The sequence below is a fragment of the Canis lupus genome, chromosome 19 (genome assembly GCF_003254725.2).
Source record: "Canis lupus dingo isolate Sandy chromosome 19, ASM325472v2, whole genome shotgun sequence".
NCBI classification, from domain to species: domain Eukaryota; kingdom Metazoa; phylum Chordata; class Mammalia; order Carnivora; family Canidae; genus Canis; species Canis lupus.
The window spans coordinates 31,358,168-31,374,865 of NC_064261.1; the positions used below are offsets into that span (position 1 = coordinate 31,358,168).

At 44.5% G+C, this 16,698-nt stretch overlaps 1 protein-coding gene across 9 annotated transcripts in view; it reads right to left on the reverse strand.

Moving 5' to 3' along the window:
* LOC112647948 (transmembrane protein 177) overlaps nt 1-4,375 on the reverse strand; it is a 124,660-nt gene extending 120,285 nt beyond the window's left edge. For 4 of the 9 annotated variants that reach the window (XM_025429331.3, XM_025429283.3, XM_025429366.3 and 1 more), the window contains exons 1-2: nt 4,221-4,375; nt 2,132-2,316 (exon numbers count right to left, since the gene is read on the reverse strand). In XM_025429331.3, coding sequence (XP_025285116.2) covers nt 2,132-2,270 — 139 coding nt within the window. In that variant the 5' untranslated portion in view covers nt 2,271-2,316; nt 4,221-4,375. Of the gene's footprint in view, nt 1-2,131; nt 2,317-4,136 lie in introns of all 9 variants that reach the window. The other 5 variants (XM_025429302.3, XM_025429293.3, XM_025429318.3 and 2 more) reach the window with 5 other exon arrangements.
* Nucleotides 4,376-16,698: the final 12,323 nt, after the last annotated feature.

Consider the following 16,698-nt stretch of genomic DNA (forward strand, 5'->3'; position numbering starts at 1 on the left):
GTGGGCTCTCTTTAATTTAGGATATTTTAAGCATATGAAAGTTTCAAACAGAGGATACAGCTGTCAACAAGATTAATGACCTATTCCAAATGAACTGTACTGCTTCTCCCTCTATTTTTACACATCATTTGGGAGATGTTATCATCACAATGCAAATTCTCATGTATTGTTTATTACCTACTAAAATAATCAGCTCTTCACATTTTGTACAAGTCTTCATAATAAAACACGAGCTTGTAAGAGCACGCACCCTATCTTTGCTGCTCCATATAACACTGAGATTACTTATTATGTAATGAATGCACAGTTCAAAGAATCCAAACACCAACTGCTTAGTTTTGTTACTGTGTATTTACCGGTTATCATTTGATTTCCTCTGAATAGAATTACAATGTGATAGAATAATTGTAAAGCTCTGAATAATTATCGCTCTGGACAGTAAAGTCTCAAATTGGATTAGTGTAATGTGAATGTCTTTCTTTTTTTCTTCAGTTTTGAGAACAAGGTTAAAACAGCCGATCTCACAAGAGTGTCCAGATCTAACTTGGACTTTTCCCAGCTCTTTATTTAGGCAGGAGCAGGGGCGGCACTGAGAACCCACTACACAACTGTCTCTGTGCTTCCGCTGCTTATGCCGGGCATTTGTTCTTAATCCTCACTCCAGCGCTATGCAGTAGGTACTATTTCCATTGTGCAGGTGAAGGTGCTGAGATGCAGTGAGATTAATCAACTTGCCCATAGCTGGTAGTTTAAAAATCAAGCCTCAGTCTGTTGGATTCCAACCACTAAACTGCCTTCCTTAACACCAATGCATTGTCTGGTTTCTTACAAGTCATGACCTTTCACCTTTGGCTATCACCAAACCCTATGAGCCACACACACCCTCCCCCATTGTTTAGCCTACTGTGATTCTTGTAAACATCTGGAGTGCATTGGTGTTCTTGCTCCTTACCAGGTGAGCTGACACTGTCATGGCTTTGGGCCAGAACAAAAGGCTGGAATGGGGTAAAGATGATGTTTCTGGGGGATGGGTAATTTCTGTAGGTTATTTGATCATTTTGTAAGTATTGAAATGAACATTATTTGGTAAATTTTTTAAATGCTGAACATTTTCCTTCGGTTTTTAGGGCTGCAAAATAGACATCAAACAGGTATTTTTCTGTTAATGCCCAGAAGTAGTCAAATATACTAATTTGCACTCAATAGGTTCTACAGTGACAAAAGCCACACCAAAATATTACATTTCCAGAATTTTCAAAGGGCCTGGAAAGATGTGAGAAGTAACCTAGTGTGATGGTAGAGAGGTGGACTTGGGCTACTGTGATTGAACACCACCTCTCCATCCAGCTGTGCCACCTTGGGGAATTCCTTTGACCTTTCTGAGTTTCGACTTCCCCAACAGTAAAATAAAAACGGAGGTTGATGTGTGTGTGGATTAAGTGAGAATAATGTAGGCAAAATGATTTTTTTTTTTTATGTAGGCAAAATGATTAACCTCTTATATAAAAGCTAGAGGATTTTACTAGGCTTTCCAGATGCATGGAATGGAAGGGGTGCACATGGGAAAAGGCGAGGTGGTATAAGGTGGGTGTTGTCTTGAAAGAGGAGGAGTAATGGTGTGGTTGGAGCTGTGGATGAGAGGAGCCGGAGCATGAGGATAGTGCTGGGTAGGCAGTCTTACAGCCACAGCAGAGGGAGCCAAATGTCAAGTGAAGGGAATGCAACTCTCTTCCATATGCATGGGGAACTGCTGAGAGTACCTGAGCAAGATAGGGACAGAGCCAGCCATGATTCCATAAAGGAAACTGACAGGGTGTGAAGGGTGATCTAGAGGAAAGCACTATGATATCCTAGTGACCTGCTGAGGATGAGGAACAAGGCGATGGGGACAGATAGGTATGATGTTTGAGGAAGTGGAAGCAACAGAACTTGGTGACTCATTTACACCACAAAACTCTACCACCTGAGTAGATGGACCTAAATAGAACCATTGTTCTTAATAATAAAAGCTATTGTGAGCCTATCAAACAATATAGAGAAATCAGCACCAAAAATCCCATTATACTTTCTGGACTTTGGGTCCTCTGGGAAGATGTAAATTGTAAAGCAAATCTCTCTTCTACTCACTTACTTGATTCTAGAAGGTGATTAGGTACTTCTGTTCTTTTCTTGGGCTCCTCCACTAGGCTCTTCAGAAGGAGGGGGGATATGTTAGTAAAAGGTTCTTCCGCACTGTTTAGTTCTCTGCTGGGGGTTTTCACCACTGCCATTTTATCATGAAAAACGAGTCTTCTTTTTAGAGCCAAAGGTCATTTCCTGGGGAAAAAAAAACAGAGGCAGTATGAGAAAGCACACACATATTTTTTTTCTCAGTCTTTGACAAATGTACCTCTGTGACTGCATGATTTACTGTGAACCAGACCCTCTCTACCTCCCTACCTCTCCTGCTACTCCGTTCCCACACAGGGATGTCCTATTAATCTTGTGTCACACATCATGACCCAATAACATGCGATTGCTCAAAACCCACCCATGGTCCTTAATTCTCCTCAAGAGCTTTTCCCAATGGGACAGCCCGGGTGGCTCAGCGGTTTAGCGCCGCCTTCAGCCCAGGGTGTGATCCTGGAGACCCGGGTGGGATTGAGTCCCACGTTGGGATCCCTGCGTGGAGCCTCCCTCTCCCTCTGCCTCTTCCTCTGCCTCTGTGTCTCTCCCTCTCTCTCTCCTCTGTTTTCTCGTGAATAAATAAGTAAAATCTTAGGAAAAAAAAAGAGCTTTTCCCAAAATGTAGTCCTGAGATGCTCTCGAGATATGAGGAGCAGCAAACTGAAGGGAAAAATAAAGGCACTCATAGTCAAATAAAATTGGGAAATGCTGAAGTAAATCATTCAACAGGCCTCTTCTGAGATTTCTCCAAATTGGTTTCTTCATTGCATGTGATCATGAAACCCTTTAATATTTGGAGACACTGGCATTTTGTTGTTGTTTTTATTTTATATATACACTTCTTAATTTAAATCGAAATAGCCAACACAGTACATCATTAGTTTCAGATGTAGAGTTCACTGATTCATCAGTTGCATACAACACCAAGTGCTCATCCCATCATGTGTCCTCCTTAATGCCCATCCCCCAGTACCCCATCTCCCCCAGCCACATCCCTCCAGCGACCCTCCCTTTGTTTTCTAAAGAGTCCCTCATGGTTTGTCTCCCTCTCTGATTTCAGAAATCAGACACTGGCATTTTTGAGCTACCTTCATGTGCCTGTCTCTGGAGTGATGAGGAGGTGGAGTAGCCAATCGACCTCCTCTAGCACCAACAGAGGGGATTTCTAGGACTTCTGTCACAGGATCTAGGGTTCCCTTCATGTGGACCCTTTGTCAGACTTTCTTTTCCTTAACATTCACATTAAACTCTACCCTCTTCATAAAGTCCCCACCTGACCTCAACACTCTTCAACACTCTTTAGCAACTACTGCCTCTACTATTCATCGGTACTAATGATTCATTGCCGTGTACATGGCACTTTACAGAGCCCACACATCTTGCTATCTTCCATAGCTAAGTCTCTAAACTTGGGGTCCTTGTACATGCTTGGGAGTGCAATTCTGTGATGCCACTGAGATTGAACGTGAATCCTATGTGGATCTTTATGTGTCTGGTTTTTGTTTTGTTTTTTTCTGGAGAAGGTCATAGCTTTAGATTCCCCACGGTCCACAACATCAAGCAGAATACACTGAGTACACTGAAGAAAGTACTTAACAACCATTTTGTGAAAGTTTCTCCTTTCCCCTTACTCCCACTCCCTCTCCCTAGCATCTCTGAAAATTCCCCACTCCTCAGCACAGCCTCCACACCTGCTTGGTTCCCCTCCATCCGGCCAACACCTGCCTCAAGTTCACTTCCCAGCTCCCTCTCCTCGGGTCCCTCAAATTCCCTACAGGTACTTCGGGCAGGAACCACTAGAGGCCTAAACCATTTTCACCAGAGCTCCTATCCCAGTTCACTCACTCCAGGGTGATGCCTTGTCTCTTTTCACACCCCCCACCCTTGGTCCCCTCGCTCCATCCTCTACTCGGCAGCCCTCTCACCCCAGCCAAACGCCTGCTCCCCTCAGCGCCCCTTTACTCCATCACCTGCTGGGGGTAGGGGTCGACCCCAGACCCACGCACCATCCCAATCCTCACTTAACCTCTCCTCTGACCCCAGCTCAGGCTGACCGGAGGCTGGACACCCGCCCGGGGTTCCGGCTGCTTCAGCTGCAGCCCAGGGGGGCCCCTTGGCCCCAGGTCCCAGGCTGCTCTCACGGGAGATGGTTCCCGGGCGGGATTCCGCGGGCGCCGGCCGCCGCCGGGAGCGTCGCCATGACGACGCGGACGCGCTCCGGGGAGGGGGTGTGGCCTGCGGTCGGACGCTACCAAAGCCCCGGGCCGTGGGGCGGAGGGGAGCGGGCGGCAGCGGCTCCAGGTCCGGAGGCCGCGGGCGACTTCTGGGGACTCGGAGCAGTCTGTGGGGCCTGGGGAAGAACAGAGAGAGCGACTTAGGGGTGCGAGGGCAGTGGGTGCCCGAGGAGAGGTGAGAAAGTCGGGAGACACCATAAACTGGCTCCCCGCGAGAGCGGACGGCGGGAGGGGGCGGGGCCGGGGCGGGGCCTCCCCGGGCAGTGGGCGGGGCTTCCCGATCATCTCCCTTCACCGGATCCCCGAGCACCTCAATAAGCTTTGCTGTACGCTTTGTTAGGGTAAATTTCAAACATACACGAAGGTAGGCCGAGTATTATGATGAACCTTCAACAGCCATCTGTAACAAGGCTCAAATCACCATCTTGTTTTGTCTATACCTTTCCCCTACTCCCTGTATTAGTATTATTTTTATTTTAAGATTTTGTTTATTTATTCATGAGGCGCAGAGAGAGGCAGAGACATAGGCAGAGGGAGAAGCAGCTGCCTGCAGGGATCTCGATGTGGGACTCGATCCTGCACACCGGGATCACGCCCTGCCGCTCAACCGCTGAGCCACCCAGGCGTCCCCAGATCTTTGTTTATAGTGATCACCCAGTAACTGTTGGTCAAGTGGGTGAAAAAATCCATTTGCCTATGTTAGTAGGTTGTTTTAGTTCTGTTTTGTTGACCCAACAAGGTTGTAGATTTTAGAATAAGTACTTTGTTTCCCACAGCCCCAGACTTTTCCACTCCAGCTTAAATCATCTAATGCTTGTGTCCGTATACTGGTTAATGGGCATTGGGTAACACTTTTTAATTTGTCCTAATTTTTTTTTCTTAGAAAAAGTGCCACATTTCCTATTTTATATGTAAACATAGACATAAAAATAGATACATAGATATGGATCTAGATATAATATGTAGATCTCTGTGCAATTCACCAAATTGAGTATGACAGTGTAGTGGACACTGCTGGTTGTCTACTCCCACCCTCCAGCTTTGCTCAGACTTCTTCCCAGTCCCAGTTCCCCAGACCCCACTTCCAGCAGTACAGACTGATCATTCTACACCAGTCATGGAACTCCCCATCCTCTTGCCTACAACTGATTTACTGTTGAGTAAATAACCAATTCTGGCCACAGAGACATTAGGGAAAGGCTTCTGAGGAACCTCTGGAAAAGCCTTCCTCTCTCCTAAGAAAGAGACATAAATAAATACATTGTAATATCCTGAAGTGATTCTTTGGAAGTGCAGAAGCCATCAGAAGCCAGAATGGACCTGAGTGTGAAGGTGACACTGGTGAGGAGGATTGGCAGAGCAAGGAGACAGGAAGAAGATTCTGGACCTGGATGACATAATCTCACCTTTGCTTGCCTGGTACCTGCATCCGTTCTTTCTTTCTTTGAACTGAAAACATTCTGGCACACAATGATTTCTAAACAGTAACTACTCAAAACGTGAACTGTGTGCACAGGATCTTGTCAGAAATGCAGAATTTCAGATCACCCCAGACCTACTGAATCATAACCTGCATATTGATAAGATCCCCCAGAGATTCACAGACATATTAAAGTTTGAGAATCACTAAGCTGATGCCCTGCAATCACAGCTGTCTTCGATGAGCAATTATTTAACCAATTCATTTATGTATTTCTTACTTATTTTACCAAGAGTTTGCAGTGAGCAGAATACAAAGGTATCCTAGCCTCTGCCAAACTAAGTCAATGAAATGGTGTGAAAACAGGCAGAGAAGCTATAAACTAGAAGTTTCAGCAGCACAGGAGGAACAGTTAATTTCCTTGCTTAAAACTCCTCAATGTCTTCATGTCGAATGGAAAAGAAAATGTAAAATTCTTAACACAATTTTTAAGGCTCTACAGGAAGTTACTTAGGGCCTTCTCCCTCCACCTTCTTCTCACCAAACCCCCTGCCTGTGCTCCACCCCCCTCCCACATCCCCTTTGCCTGGTGTAATGGGTAAAAGCTGGCTAAAAATTCTGACGCCCCTCTCATGGGGTCCTTTTGCTCTCCCTTTGAATGTAGGTGGGTCTGTGACTGCTTTAACTCCCAATCCTGTCCTGCCTGAATTTCTGACCCCAGCAATCATGAGAAATAATAAAATGGTTATCGTTTCAAGCCTGCAAGCTTTGGGATTGCTGCAATGATAAACAGAAACTTGGCTAATTTCCACTCAGCTGAAGAAGGATTTCTTTCTTGGGCTTTCCATGGCTTCTTTTTTTTTTTTTTTTTTTTTTTAAGATTTTATTTATTTATTCATGAGAGGCCCAGAGAGGGGCCCAAAAGGAGCACCAAGGGCAGGCCACTCCAAGATGGGCCACTTTGGCATGAAGATTATTTTGAGTTAAAAAGCAATAAATACCCAGCAGATTGAAGAAAAGCTCTTTATCTCCTCTTCAACTGCCTGAAAAGAATGTAGATGGAGGAATTACTCTGGGAAGGGAGCTATCACCATAGGCAACTATGTTATACTATGAACTAGGCATGGCAGACAGGGAGGGACCTAGCAAGGCCTGTTTGATCAAAGTCCTCCAACTCCCCTTGGTCCTGAGGGGCCCAGCAAACATTTGTTTACCAAACATTTACTCATTTTCATCTTCCTGTGAATTGCTTTGCTTCCCTTTGAAGTCCCAGATCCTTACCCCCTTCTCCTTGGTCCAGAATTACATATGTAATTTATTTTGCCTGTCTTTGGAATGTCTTGTCTGTGTGGATTCCCTGGATGTATGATATTAAATTTGATTTTCTCCTGTTATTCTGTCTCATGCCCATTAGATTCTTAGTGTAGCTAGAAGGACATCGACAGGTAGAGTAACTCTTCCTCCCCAACAGATTCCGCCTTTCAACGGAGAAGTGTCAGTATCTTAAGAGAGTACCACATTCTCTGTTGCTCGGGCATTGACTAGATGGTGGGGTACAGAACTGCTGTAGTCATCTTACGACCAGCCTTAGCTTATGCAACTCAGAGGAGGGCAGAACCACGAGAACCATGCACAAACAGAACCTGAACCATGCGTGAGTCCACCCTGAAGTGTGTTCGGTCTCTGGACACTCAATCATATGAGCCAGTACTCATCCTTATTGCTATTTCAGCCAATTTGAGTTGGTTTGTCTGTTATATGGAGCTAAATGCCTCTCAATTTGTACATGCAGACCATTTAATTGCACTGATTTTTTTTTCAACCTCATGATAATGCTGAAAAATCAGGATTATTTGCCCCATTACACAGATGAGGATTTTAGCCCTGGAGGGCTAAAGTGACTGCCCAAGGTCACATGGCTAATTGATGCCTAAATCAGGATTTGAACCCAGGTTTGTTTGTTGCCGGCTTCTTTTCTGTATGCCAAGCTAAACTGCCTAATTAGGCAGAAATGTGGGGAGCTCTGGGAGGTCAGGGTACCCCCTGATCTTTCTTTGTTCCTTCCAGTGAAGATAAGGCCTTGGGAACACTGGCAACATTGTCTTTCAGATATGGTTTTATTTGCTCTCTTTTATTTGACCTGTTTTAATGATAATATTTCATATAAATATTTAAAAGGATGCTGACAAATGGAGAGGGAAAATAAGAAAAGTAAAGGAAAACTGCTTTCCTGAGAAAGCCAGCCCACATTTCCAGAGTGTAAACAGTGAGCCTGGACTATAAAAACCTCATTAAAATGTCAGTGTTATACCTTTGTACTTGAGCACTGAATAGAAAATCATCCTTGCCCCATTATTTATGGCTCATCAATAATACATTAGCTCGGCTCCAGAAAAGCTCACATTCAAGAGAGGACAGACCTCTTTGTTTGGTTTATTGAGCAGCTGAAGGGGCGGAACAAGTTCATTTCATTGGTGTGGTCATTTGGTGAAGGCCTTAAACCCAGACATCCGGGGACAGCTAATTTCTCACGCCTTCCCAATGCTCTCCTCATCCCTTACCCCCAAACCAATCCCTTCTGCTCAAATGTCACTTTTCCGGGACGCCTTCCTTAAGCATATACCAGAGGAAATTGTTACAGGTGACAGAAATGGATCTAAGTGACAGAAATGGATTACAAGCAACAGAATGAACTCAAAAGTAAAAAAAAGTTAAAAATCTTTTTATCTACCTATCTCTCTTCTATCAAGAGAGACTTCAGTCACAGCTACATCTAGATGCCAGAGGATGGTGTTAGGATCTTGTCTTTCTGTCTCTTGGTTCTCTACTCCATGTTGGCTTCCTTCTCAACCAGGACTCTTCATCACGTGAGAGGGCTGCCATCTTGCTATGAGTTTTGAGAATAATGCTAATGCATAGGTCTTGGTGATGCCCCTCTTATTGGCCCAGCATCAATCATGTGTCCATTCCTGAACAAGCTACTGTGGCAATTTGGTGGAGGTGCCTCTCCTCGCATAGGTCTGGGTCATGTGCTCACCCCTGGGCTGCTGTTGGTGAAAGCCCCACTGAAGCCACAAGGTCTGAGAGTGGGAGAGAGGAAGGGAGATCCTTGTACCAGAAGAAGGGAGAATGGAGGCTAGCCAGACACACCATCCAATGTCTATTAGATTGAACCTTTTTTTAAAATGCTTTATTTATTCGTGAGAGACACACAGAGAGAGGCAGAGACATAGGCAGAAGGAGAAGCAGGCTCCTCACAGGAAGCCTGACATGGGACTCAATCCCAGGACTCCAGGATCATGCTCTGAGCCAAAGGCAGACACTCAATTGCTGAGCCACTCAGGAGTCCCTATATGGTTCAATCTAGGGACTCCTCAGTGGCTCAGAGGTTGAGTGTCTGCTTTTGGCTCAGGTTGTGATCCCAGGGTTCTGGGATCAAGTCCCACATTGCGCTCCCTGCATGGAGCCTGCTTCTCCCTCTGCCTCTGTCTCTGCCTCTCTCTCTGTCTCTCACAAACAAATAAATAAAACCCTTTAAAAAAAGCCTGATTTAACCTTATAAAATCATTGATATTCAACTACATTTTACCTATAAGAATGGTGACTGATATGGCTCAGCCTCATACGTTAACCCACAAGGTTTGGTCTGGTCCCTTGGTACATGCTGCTATAGCATGTATCATAGTTTACGGTATCATCCCACCATACATTCTGCAGTTGCTTACTTCAGCTGACCAATCAGATTGTTCACTATGTGGTTATGCAAGTCTCTGAAGTCTTGCAAACCAGCTTCCATCATCTTGCTTGGCCTCCTGGGAGGGGGTGCAATTGTAGTATCACAGGCTTTGTGCACTAGGCCTCTATCATTCTGGCACAGTCACCTGGAACAGAGTAAGTACTCAAGGAATATTCATTGAATGAATGTGCTTAATTAGTTCTCCAACAAGTGTTTATTGCTCCTGGAAAAAAATGCAAAAAAAAGCAACCTAATTTCTTGTTGGAGAAGTTATTTATTTATTTATTTATTTATTTATTTATTTATTTATTTATTTTAATGGAGAAGTAATTTAAAATAAAATCTCTAGTCAACCAAGTGAACCCTCTTCACAAAATGAAGAAAAGAATGAATCAGTTTTATTATTAAGCATTAAACCAGACTGAGATGTGCATCATTGACAATCCACAAAGAGATGGCAAAGACAAATAAAAATCTTACCGTTTGATAGAGCCTGGCACAAACAATCCCTTACACACAAGTTAATTGTCTTTATCCAAAGGAAAAATGAAACTCCTCATATCTTTTTGACAAGCAGGAAATTACAACTTGGAGCCAAATGTCTGAGCTAACCTCCCACAGTGACAGGGAGCTGGGGCATCACCGTGCCTTATATCCACATTTCACAGAGATGGATCCAACGCCTTCAAGAAAAACATTTCCTGACACAAAGCTGGCAATAGGCTTATTTCACTTTTTAAAAGATTTACATACATTTCAGAAAGATGGAGGAGATTTCTAATTACAAGTTTTATAAAGGAAATACTAAAAGAGAAGGAAGAGGAGAAAAGATCTCTTTCCCTTCGGGCACCAGAGATTTTTAAAATCTAGCTTTTGGGGGGTTGTATAGAAGGGGAGGAAAAATCTTTTATCCCTACCCTCCCGGGTTCAATTGCAAATCAATTTGTTAGAAGACAGATGAACAAGAGCAAAACAGTTGTAATGACCTGCAGATGCACTGACGTTTCATAAGGAAATGAGATTCAGAAAGGTGGTCAGATGATTGTAGTGTATTTATCATTTTAGGCTAAGCAAAAGAAAAGGGGGCTTGGGAGCTTCTGGGCTGGGGAGGCAAGTATAGGAAGAGGAGGCGAGAAAATGTATGATAAATAAGATTTGTCCTGTTATGTGGCTAAGAGTCTCTCAGGTAATACGAGTAGTCTTGGGTGCATAGCTCTCTTCCTGGTATAGACTTTTTTTTTTTTTTAACAAATGGAAATTTCCATTATAAGTGTAAATTTCCTTTACAAAAAGGCATATTTATACTTTATAATTTAGGCAAAGGGGAGGGGAAGTGGGTAAAGAGTTTTTCCCGTGGCTGCTAGTTCTCAATTGCTTTTGGCTCAAAATAATCCTTACGACCAAAGTGGCATGTTTCGGGTCCCATATTCTGGTTACCCTTCAGTATTTACCCTTACATTCTGTCTCACTGGGATAAGAATATTTGTATGAAACCAATGGAGAACTAGTTATCTTAGAATCAAATATAAGAACTTCCATCATCAGGGTAACTTCTAAACTACTGTTACAAGAACATGAACTTCTAGAGTTTGGGGTGGTCACGACTTAGGTTTGTATGCCCCACTCTTCCTGTGGGGGTACTAGGAGAAAAGGATTAGAATCAAGATCTAGATAGAAAATCATCAAAATCAGAGAGATGGAAAAAAAAAATCAAAGAGATGGGTGCTTGGGTGGCTCAGTTGGTTAAGCTCCTGACTCTTGATTTCAGATCAGGTCATGATCTCACAGTTGGGAAATTGAGCCCTGCACTGGGCTCCACACTCAGCAGGGAGTCTGTTTGAGATTCTCTCACTCCCTCTTCCTCTGCCTCTCTCCCTTTTATTGGTAAATAAATCTTTACAAGAAAAAAGAGAGATAGCCCCTCTTCATCACTCATGGGGATTATAATGCAGTTTAGAGGGTGTATAGTATGGCATTTCCCCACAATGGCCATAATATTTGTGGTTTCACAAGTTCTTCTAGAATCTTCTCATTCTCTCATCAAGAGGTGAGTGTATGGTGCCTTCCCTTGAACCTGGGCAGGCTTTTCTGATTGTCTGGATGTCAGTGAGCCCTCTTGCTCAACTATAGACCCCCAACAGTTATAACCAGAAATAGTAAAGACCCCTTAATTCAGCTCTAACTTAAACCTATTGTGCTTATTTCTTATCACACTTTCTTGAGGCATTGACAAGACATTTTGCAATGACCTCATTCCAACTGCCAGACCAGAAAAGCCTTCATAGCAATGGAATGCCTAGAAGACCACACCCCAATGTCTCCTTCCCCACCATGATCAAGTGCTGAACACATACTGACCCCCACCCATGACCAGGTGCTCTCTACCTGTTTTCTTGCACACACACCCCAACCTCTCTCTATAAACTCTAGATGTCCATCTTGATGTGGAGAACAAAGACAAAAGAAATGTAGATAAAATTAAATTTCCTAATAACCTGCAGCCCATTGACAAATACTTGAGACAGGCAGAGTTTGACATTCCTCCAGGAACTCCCAACTGTCTTAATATTAATGCCTTGCTAGAGGAAAAAACAACCTTAGCTTGACAATAGCCAGGCCTCCAGGATCCTGAGAGTCTTCTTTAACATATGAAAGTCCTTTTGGAAACTTCCTTTGTCTCATAACTTAAAAGTGTATAATCAATTGCTCCTCACAATCCCAGGGCAACTCTTTGTGCCCACAGGTCCTGTCCCTGTGCTTTAATAAATACAACTTTCTTGCACTGAAAATGTCTCAAGAATTCTTTCTTGGCCATTTGCTCCTGTACTGAAACATCAAATCACATCACATCTTGAGGGCTGGAAAGGTTGGTTGAGCCTGCTACCTCCCTGCTGCTGCAGGCACCCAAAATAAATTTCTCCCTTTCTTTTTTCCGAACTCTTGTCTCCTGAGTTATTGGCTTCTCTTGCCACGAGTTTATCGGAGTTTGTTGAACAATAATGCTAGCAAACCCAGCCAGGAGCTCTCCTTTCAATTTGTCCGCCCGTCTTGGGATCCCCACCCTACCAACCAGTTGGCTGAGGAGCGTGCCAGGGCTCACCAGTACCTTTTCTGAGTTAGCAACTATGATAGATCAATTGGTAATATGGACAATTCAAGGCAACAGAAGCAGCACTGTGTGATTCCCAAAGCTGCATCATCAATCACAATACAGTTTCCACATGCTCTTTCTTGGGATGCACACTTTTGTGATCATGAGCCACTCTCGAAGCTCCCTGTCACCAAGATCACGTGGAGAAAGCACACAGACAGTGGGAGATGCATGAGGAGCCCCCGTTGCTCCAGCCCCAGACATTTGACCAAGCACATCTTAGGATGACTCTGGTCCTAGCCACTGTCTGACTGCAACCCTGGGAGACTTTTTTTTTTTTTTTTTTAGATTTGTTTATTTATTTGAGAGCATGGGGAAAGGGGCAAAGGGAGAGGGAGAAAGAGTCCCAAGCAGATTCCCCACTGAGCTTGTAGCCCAATCCGGGGCTCAAGCCCATGACCCTGAGATCATGATCTGAACCACCTGAGTCAGCGCTTTACCAACTGAGCCACCCAGGTGCCCTGGGGAGAGACTTTGAATGAGAACTGCCTGGTTGAGGTCAACCCTAGAACTGTGAAATGATAAAAAATAATTGCTGAGGTTTTCCATCACTAGAGTTGAGTGTAAGGGGTGTGGGATGGAAACAGTTCAAGGCTGGGGACCCAAAGTCCAGAGTTCTGGTACCAGCGAGCCTACCTCCCAAATGTGTGATTGTTGAGCTACAGTCTCATCACATCTCTTTTTCTTCATCTGTTAAATGGATGTAAGATTTCCAAGTGGGGCTATCCTTTCTCCTTTTGCCTCCTCCCTCCCAAATCCATTTTCTCCCTTCTCCATCCAGCAGGTAGACTGTATGGATAGTTTCTCTATCTCTCATATGCCTGTCTTGTCTCTGGCACTGGGTTGTGTTCAGCTAATGGAGACATCACCAGGAGATCAGTGGACAGGAGAAGAGAAGTCAGGGTATTTATCTGACCACCTAACCCCCTTCCAGGGCTGCAGTTTTAACAGTGGCCACATTCCTTTCTGGTTAAGTTCCTAGCGTGACTCTAGGACAGCTCTTGCCAACTTCTGGGACACTGCTTTTTCTCCTTGCCCCTTATTAAAGAAAACATTTTAACACTTGTTAAAATGGTTAGAAAGACTTTATTCAAGACAGTTAGTAAAGGGGTATTGCAATAGGGGAGAGAGACCCAGCTCAATTTGGAACACAATAAGGACAAGTGGGGATTTATGGCCTAGGAGCAGGATGAGGGGGCAATGGATGGAAGATCACTAAGAGGAGACATCAAGAGTGGGGGATTCTTGCTAGCAGGACTTAACAGGATCCTTGCTGAAGGCAGGCCAGGATTGAGACAGCAGAGGTGGGGAATGAGGAACTTGACCAGATATCAAAGATGGTCAGCTATCAAGAGTTGGAGGGGGGAAAAAGAGTTGGAGGGATTCTTACTAAGCTGAGGACGGTGGGACTCTTGCTGAGACCGGGCTGGGCAGGCCAGAGACAGAGGGGGCCAAGATCCAGGCCTAGGTGAGAATAGGAGAATTCTATTTAGGAATTGGCCAAGGTCCTGTCCCTGTGCTTTAATAAATACAACTTTCTAAATTCTATTTAGGGGCCAAGATCCAGGCCTAGGTGAGAATAGGAGAATTCAGAGAATAGGGCTCTGAGGAGTTAAGCTCAAGTTTTGTCAAGGGGAGAGTCTTTGCCCTCTACTTGCTAGTTGCTAGTCCCTGCTATCTCACTGTCCCTCACTGGCTCCCTTAACCTTGCCCACAGCACTACACCTCCATTGTCCTTTCATTAAACACTCTTTAGTGAAACCACCCATGCTTTCGGTTCTCCATCTTCTGCCAGGCATGGCTGTTATCTTGCCAACCCCATAGGGCTGTTTTAAGGGACAAATGAGATGATGCATACAAAAGCACTTTGGAAGCCCAAGAGTAAGGAAGTCATCTTCATGACGGACAAGAACCCTAGTACAGTACAAAAGGTAAAGGCAGAAGCTTTGAGCTCAGTCCTGGGTTCAAATCCTGCCCCTGCCCCTTGTTAGCTAGTCCCATCTCATTGATCAAAGAAAGTAAATATCTCTCATATAGTCCTGGAGGATTGGCTATGGTAACACACTCCAAATGCCTAAAAAGGGTCTCTAGCACATGGCAGGTATTAAAAACATTGTTAGTTCCCAACCTCTTTCCTTCCACCCCTGTTATGAAATCATTTTCTCAGGCAGGTTTTACAAAGCCACTAACTGCATCCATGACTTGAAAATGGGCTTCTCATGGAGCACCTCAGACCCTTTTCTCAATACTCAGAGAGGCAGAACCTCCCATTTAAGGAAGAATGGCTTGCCACAGGCCAGAAATTTATTAAGTTGCACAGAACCAATGTGGTTCTGCTATTTTCCTGGAGATCATGAGGCTCTGATATAGAGCACAGATTCTGTTTTTGTACTGTTTTCTTGAAATTTCTTCCCATCAAAGAACCAATGCATACAGTGGTTACAGAAAACACAACACAGAGGTCTATACAGTAAAAATGGCAAGTCCTTACGGCATGGTTTTTCTGATGTACGTTTAGGGTGTTGGGGCTTAAGGGGCCAGGGAAGCAACATTCTTTCCAGCCTGAATTTTGACCCATTTAATAAATAAGATTAAGACAGATGAGGTCAAGTAGCACTTTCATGAGTGATAACTGGGAGACTGCGTTTATACTTGAGGGCAAGTGGGTTTTCTGACTTTGAACTGCAGAATTACCACTGTCCCTGGTGACACTGGTTCCACACAGGCAGAGCCTTGACCAGCAATGAGTCCGCTGGGACAATCCACTTACAGGCTCTCTGCAGATGAGGGAGCTGTCAAAGGGAGGCAGGAGTGCAGAACCTCATGCAAGTCCTTACCACATATGTGTGAATCACATAGAGCTCTCTCTACCTGTGTGTGTGTGTGTGTGTGTGTGTGTATGTGTGTCTGTGTGTTAGGGGGAGAGCCTTAATGAGGGAGTAGAGAAAGGTCAGGAGGATTATACTAATGGATGCACTCCGGGAGGAAGGAAATCAAGGGTGGGGTTGAGTGTTCCCCTTCCACATACATTATCTCCTGTTCTCCACTACTGTACTAGTGTTTCTACAAACATCCTTGCACATATTTCATTGAATCTTTGGGTGAGTATTTCCGTAGGAAAAGTTCTTAAAAAAGGAATTCATGTGGGGCACCTGGGTGGCTCAGTGGTAAAGCATCTGCCTTTGGCTCAGTGATCCCAGGGTCCTGGGATTGAGTCCTGCATTGGGCTCCCTGCAGGGAGCCTGCTTCTCTTTCTGCCTAAGTCTCTGCCTCTCTCCCTGTGTCTCTCATGAATAAATAAATAAAATCTTTAAAAAAAAAAAACAACTGAATGCATGTTTCTGTATACTTTAGGCTGATATACCCTGGGTATTGACTGTGGACCTGAGAGCTGAAAGTTCTTTCTCCCTTTTATTTTTACTCTGATTTACCAGCTTTGCCCTATCAATAGCTTCTTCAGGTGAGGAAGGCCGCTAAGGACTAGCATATGCTGCCTTAAGAGCAGGTTAGCTAAACAAACAAAAAAAAGCAGGTTAGCCATCTGACCAGAGGCCAGTCACAGAAAATCAGGGTACCAGGGTTAGGCAGGCTTTCTGATCTGACCTTCTGAGTCGCAGGTACCCAGCAGCATGGTTGATCCTCCTGCACCCTCAATACCCTTCTCTATCAAATGGGCATATTATGACTAAAGGGCTTGGGGGGGAATTCAAGGAGCTGATGTGTACTTAAAGTGCTGGGAGAAAGGTCAAGATAGGAGAACCAAGAGAAGAGGAGTGGAAACAAAAACAGAGAAAGAGAAAACTGGGCCTGTAAGAGCCATTTGAGGGTACCCAGTACTGAGAGGCTAAAAGCCCACCTCCAGGTCGTCTAGGCACTCACTCTGGTTGAGCAGCTACTGGGGAGACCTGCCTGGTGCTTAAATAGCTTCACAGGGACACCAGGAAGCACAAAGCCTCCAGGGGTTCATCTTCAGCGCAGCCCCCATAACACC